This window comes from Chinchilla lanigera, unplaced genomic scaffold (genome assembly GCF_000276665.1).
Source record: "Chinchilla lanigera isolate Chin_1 unplaced genomic scaffold, ChiLan1.0 scaffold00094, whole genome shotgun sequence".
NCBI lineage: Eukaryota > Metazoa > Chordata > Mammalia > Rodentia > Chinchillidae > Chinchilla > Chinchilla lanigera.
The window spans coordinates 507361-513871 of record NW_004955495.1 but is presented as its reverse complement, the minus strand read 5'-3'; the positions used below and the strand labels follow the sequence as shown (position 1 = coordinate 513871).

The 6511-nt window shown below is 34.4% G+C and overlaps 1 protein-coding gene across 1 annotated transcript; it reads left to right on the top strand.

Moving 5' to 3' along the window:
- The first annotated feature begins 390 nt into the window (after positions 1-390).
- Positions 391-1335, top strand: LOC102021990 (olfactory receptor 18-like). Its single transcript, XM_013505092.1, has one exon. It carries the CDS (start codon positions 505-507, stop codon positions 1333-1335), a length of 831 nt encoding a protein of 276 aa, XP_013360546.1. The 5' UTR covers positions 391-504.
- The last annotated feature ends 5176 nt before the right edge of the window (positions 1336-6511 follow it).

Sequence of the window (6511 nt, the reverse complement as noted above, 5' to 3'; positions counted from 1 at the left end):
GTGTACATCAGCACTACATCTGTGGTCAGTGATGGCTTTTGTTATGTAATTTAATTTAAACGTACTTATTCAAAGGTGAAGTTCATCAAAGGTAAGGATACAAGTTATATATTAAACAACTTTAAAAATACAAAGAAATTAGAGTGAGTACTTCCTCTACAAAGGAGGGTCATCAGAAAACAGAAGGAAATAGAAAAAATCCTGGGTAATAAGTGACATGTATAAATATTTTTCTGAATACAAGCTTTTAACATTAATTTAGGGCTGAGATGAAGCAATACTAACTCTCCAAACTCTTGCACAGTGTATTAAATATACAAATCAAAGCAACTGGGACCCCTGTTTGGGTACTTGCTCTTTATTCTCTCCAACACTCCATTCTCTTTCAAAAGGTGCCCAAGAAATTTGGAAGAACGAAATCTAACACATGTGTCAGAATTTCATCTTTTGGGGCTCTCAGAGAATCTGGACCTGCAGCCCATCCTCCTTGGACTCTTTTTGTCCATGTACCTGGTGGCTGTGCTGGGGAACCTGCTCATCATTCTGGCCGTCATCTCAGACTCCCGTCTCCACACCCCCATGTACTTCTTCCTCTCCAACCTGTCCCTGGCTGACATCTGCTTCATCTCCACCACGGTCCCAAAGATGATTATGGACACCCAATTACAGAGCAAGGTAATCTCCTACAGAGGCTGCTTGACACAGATGTCCCTTTTTTTAATTTTTGGATGTATGGATGACATGCTTCTGACAGTGATGGCCTATGACCGGTTTGTGGCCATATGCCACCCCCTGCAATACCATGTCATCATGAACCCTCGCCTCTGTTTCTCCTTAGTCATGGTGTCTCTTTTGTTTAGTCTTTTAGAATCCCAGCTGCACAATACGATTATCTTATACTTTAAGTATTTTGAGCATATGAACATTTCTAATTTTTTCTGTGAACCTTCTCAACTTCTAAATCTCACCTGCTCTGACAACTTCACCAAACACATAGTCACGTATTTTGTAGGTACCCTCTATGGATTTCTTCCCCTTTCAGGGATCTTTCTCTCTTACTATAAAATTGTTTCCTCAATTCTGAGAATCCCTTCTGCAAGTGGGAAGCAGAAAGCCTGGTCTACTTGTGGGTCTCATCTTTCTGTTGTTTGCTTATTTTATGGAACAGCCATTGGAGTGTACCTTACATCCTCTGTGTTACACTCTCCTAGAAAGATTTCAGTGGCTTCAGTGATGTACATTGTGGTTATCCCAATGCTAAATCCTTTCATCTACAGCCTGAGGAACAAGGACATGAAACGCGCCCTGTGCAGGCTGCAGAGCAGAACAATGTAGTTCTATTATCTCTTCCTTCTGAACTGTAGGAATTGTACTTTGTGTTTGTGCTGTAAAATCCAATCATCTAGATTTGCAAATAATCCAACCATATAGACTTGCAAATTCTACCTCTTTGTAGCTGTATGGCTTCCTTTTTATTCAGTATTTCATAGTTAAATATTGGTTCCTTTGGCTCTCCTTTAACTGGATTGTACAAATACTTTTGAATCTTCTTTTTATCCCAAATATCATGACTAAATCATTATGAACAGCAGCCTCTGTAGTTTCTGAGAAGTGACCTTGGCCTCCAGGTGAAATGCTAAACTCTACATATTTAAAATTTGCATCTGTTTTCAAAGTGCACATATGTTTTATTTGAAAATTGCATTGATGATATTTATTTAAACTGGTTATATCCATAAACCATATCATTGTTTCCCAAGTTTGGCTTTTACTGGAATCTTCCAAGAAGGATAAAAATACTGACACCTGGGTATTATCACCAGTGATTTTGATTTATATGGATCTAACTATAAGGGCTTTAAAAACTTCAAAGCAGGTTTACATTCAGTTCCTAAAAGGATCAAATTCAAAAGGGAAAGTAAAAAAGGAATTCATTGTAGCAGATGAGTTGGTTTGCCTCAAGTATCATGTACAAATGCATTATTTCTCAACACCATGTAGCTTTTTATTATTATATCTGTTTTTTAAGCTCTTAATTTCCTGTTCCAATATCACCTTCCCATAGATACCTTTTAATGCTGTGTGGGGCCACTTTATAGCACTACTCTGTGCTTTTCCTACCTCTATTGTCATACACTGTCACTCATGATCACTAAATTTCATTACATTGAAAGTTCAGAATATTTCCCTACTTTCATACCCTTGAGCCCTCTGTGTTTTAGAAGCTCCCTTCTCATTAATATCTCTATTGTACCATCTTGTACTCTCTGTGCCTTTGTCCTGAAGTTACTTTCTAAACACTTGCTCACATTTTGATTTCTCCATTACATTAAATAGATTTATTTGTGTTTCTTAAACACTGAGCAATAAATTACAACATGGTGAAAAAAAGTATTTTGTCAACTGTCTACAAATGAAAGATTTCAAAAACGAATGAAACTGCTGAAAGAGGACGAAAAACTGGGATGGGGGAAAGGAGAAAGAAGAAAAAAATATATATATACAGACACACACAAGATAGCTAAGATATTTTGTTACTAAATTTTACTAGTTTGTTGAGAGGAACAGTTAGTGCTTATATTGTTTGATCAATTTTACATGCCTATATCTGGTAATCTAAGCAATGACATTGAAGATAACATTATGCACTATAATAATCATTGTTAATTTCCTATCACTTTGTTTGAAATGCTGTATCTTTTTTTCATTCTCTTTAAAATAAAAAATACTTTAAAAATGAAGTTGGTTTTCAATATATAGCTGTGTTTAGGTGTCCAACTGAGGAGACAGTGACATTCTTTATTTCAGTTAGTGTATGGGTTTAGTATTGTCTGAGGATGACTGTCAACAATTGGTAATAAGTAAATTGAACTTTTGCTTTGTTACTCTAAGATTGCAACTGTCTTTGTCAACGCCAAAGTGAGCTAGGTTTTTACATCTAATTAGGAGCCAAAGACCTTTATAAGTAAAAAATTATGGTAGACTCTCCCCAGTGGTAATGCTTTGGTTCTTTTCATTAATTGATGATTGATTGATTGATTTAAAATGTTTACTATTGTATGTTTATAACACATAATAGTTGCATTTGTATCAGATAATTGGGAGAAGTATGTAACATATCCTGATAAATTTCAATTCCTTTACAACCTTCTCCATGCTTCTGCCTCCTCCGTCTTCCCAACTCCCTTCTCTATTACCAACATATCTGCCTTCCGGTTTCCTGTTCTCTCCCCTTCATTCTATCTTTTTTTAAATTTTAAAAATAAAAGAACAAAAACATATTAACAAACAGACATCCATTTACAAAATAGCACAAAAACAATATGAGCAATACTGAATTACAGACAAGGTGACATGAAATTAACAGTGGTTGTTGTATTAGATATTGATAACTTCAAAGTTTTATTTATATTTTAAGAGTTTTTTAATTTTAAAGATAAAAGAATGAAAACATATTAACAAACACACATTTTAAGTTTTTCATATAAAAGAAAATGTATATTTAATTTTCTGTATGACATATTTCAATTCACATTATGGTCTCAAGTTGCTCATGTGTTTTTCGTCAAATGACATGATTTTGTCTTTGTATAGTTGAATAACTTTTTCTTTTTTTCATCTGTTGATAGGCATCTAAAATGTCTCCAAAGGTTAGCTATTGTTAATTATGCTGTTAGATGTATGGCTATGAATTACTATGATGCTTGTAAATCTTTGGAGAATATACTCAGGAAAAGTATGCTTGGCCCAGTAGACTTTCCATTTGTAGTTGTCTAAAAAGTCTACCTACTGTCTTCCACAGTGGTCATAAAGACTGTATTTCTTCCAACAGTGTAGAAGTATTCATTTTCTTGTTGTCTTTACCACCATTTGTTACTTATTGCATCCTTCTTTCAAATATTAGTATATAGTATTATGGTCCTCTGTAGGCTAAGCTAGTGGCCTAGCATAAAGCTAAAACCCTCGTCTTTTCTAGTATATTTTTAAATCAGATAGTGTGATGCTTCTTGCTGTCTTTATTTCTTATGTCTACTTTAAAGCTTTTGTACCTTCACAAAATTTTAAAAATTTTCTGTGAAGTTTATCACTAACACTTTAATGGAGACTGAATAGAATCTCTAGATCAACATGGGTATTATTCACCTTTTAACAATATTAATTCTTCTAATACATGAATGTGTAATGTCCTATTTTTTTAGGTCTGTTTTCAGTTGCTTTCATGAGTGTGTCATAGTTTTCAATGTAAAGATCTTTTACCTACTTGGTTAAATTATTTCTAAGTATTTTATTTTTATCACTATTATAACTGAAATTGTTTCCTTGATTTCAATTTCTTGCACACTGTTGGTGTGTAGACACATATTGATGTGGAAATATTGATTTTGTGTCTAGTAAATTTCATTATTTCTAACAGTTTGGGTGAGTCCTTTGGATTTTCCACATAAAAAAATTTTACTCTTCAAAACAGTATAAATTACATTTATTCATTCCAATTTACATGGCGTCTGTTTCTTTCTATTCATAAATCTCTGCCTAGAACTTCCATGTTGGTTGGTGGTAATAAGTGGATATCTGTACCTTGTTCCAGATATAAGGTGGAACACTTGATATCTTCCATCCAAGTACTGTATGCTGTTATCTATGAGTATAACTAGATCAATTTTTAGAACTTTTGGGTTGAGATATGTTTTTTCTTTTATACTTTTTGTTTACTTTTTAAATTTTAAATTTTTATTAGTCTAGATTTGTAATACAGAATGGTTACATTCCTCTTGAGGAGTTGGTGCATGGACATGACACATCTTAATTAGTTTTCCATCCACTTGCCCTTCCCTCCTGGAAGTCACTCTCCATCTTGGTGCATTTCCCATCTGAAAAGTGTATCTCAGTATTTCTTAACATCTTTCCTTTATTTTGCTCTTTATTTACACTTGGGTTTCTCATATAAGAGAAATCATGTGATAGCTGGGTTTGTGTGTCTCATTTATTTCACTTAACATTGTGATCTAAGGTGCATCCATTTTCCTACAAATGACTTATGCTTATCCATCTTTTTGGTTGAGTAGTACTCCATTGCATAAAAATGTCACATTTTCTTTATACTTGTTGGAGACCACAAAGCCATGTTCCCCTGAGAAATGAAACCCTTCGCCTTTACTTTATCTTTCCCTGACCTTTACTTTAACCCTAGTCCCTGAGATATGCAGAGCTGGCTACATTGAACAAGATGTTGTCTTAATTGGTTAAAAGAGTATGACCGAGTCTGGGCAAGAATAGTCCATCACCCCATCTGACGGCTAAAACGGGAGCTTGAGCAAGAGTCTGTGAGGTTCCAGAGTTAAGACATGAGATGACATCTCAGCTGAGGTCATGAGACTCAGAAAGAATTGTACTTTCCTGGCAGTACAGATGCCAGCCTTGCATACATCAAATTGTCCCTTATACTGGTAATTGGAGAGCCTTTGTACCTGATACAGAATTGCTCAGTTTCTCATTACAGCCAATGCCTGCAAATTTCTTTTCCCTAGCACTCTGCCGTGACCCCCACCAACCTCCTTGATTGATACCAATAAAAGCTATTAACTTTTGGACTCAAGGTCTTTTGTTCCATAGATAGTATTGGTCATCCAAGAGCGTCTCAACTGCAGCATATTCTCTTTGTCTTTCTTTTGCATCTGTGTACGTTATTGCCAGGTGGGAGATCTGAATCCTCCATGGAAGTTTCAGTATACCCTCATCTACTGATAGAGATAAAGGCCACTTTTAAGATATAGCTCTTATGAACTGGGAGGCACAGTTTTTCCACTTCTAAATTTTGACAGACTTTTATCATAAAGAAGCTTAAATCTTGTCCAATATTTTCTTTTTTTACTTCTACTGATGTGATAACATTTTGGTCCTTTATTTTGTTAATTTGATATATTATGTTTGTTACTTTTCAGTGTGGTCCATCCATGCATTCTTGGTATGGGTCTGACTAGACCTTGCTGAAGGATCCTTTTTTATGCTGTGTAATTCAGTTTTCTCATGTGGAATGATATACGCATGTGAGAGGTATTGCATCTATGCACATGAGGGTTATTTTCCTGTAAATTATTTTTATCATTATTATCACTATTGTAGCTTATTGGTATAATTTAGATATACATAATAATTACACTCATGATAGGTAATTTATAGCTTTACACGATATATCTTGCTTCTTTTTTTTTCCTGTTCCCCTCCCCTGGTTTTGATCTCTCTTCCTCTCCTTATTTACAAAGTTCTGTTTTCATTTTATACAATGTTTATTTTACAGTTGTTGTTCTCTCTTGGTGGTAGGGATATTGTGGACTCATAAAATCAATTTGAAATTACTTTTTTTTTATTTTAAAGAATAAAAGAAGGATAACATAATAATAGGGGGGACTTAGCAAATTACAGACAAAATGGTAGGAAATTATCAATGGTTGTCATTTTACATATTATTATCTACAAAATAGTTTCTCAGGAAAACAAATAGACAAATAAT

What these genes read in the sequence shown, in the direction of transcription:
- LOC102021990 (XM_013505092.1), top strand. Translation starts at nt 505, where the DNA reads ATGTACCTGGTGGCTGTGCTGGGGAACCTGCTCATCATTCTGGCCGTC.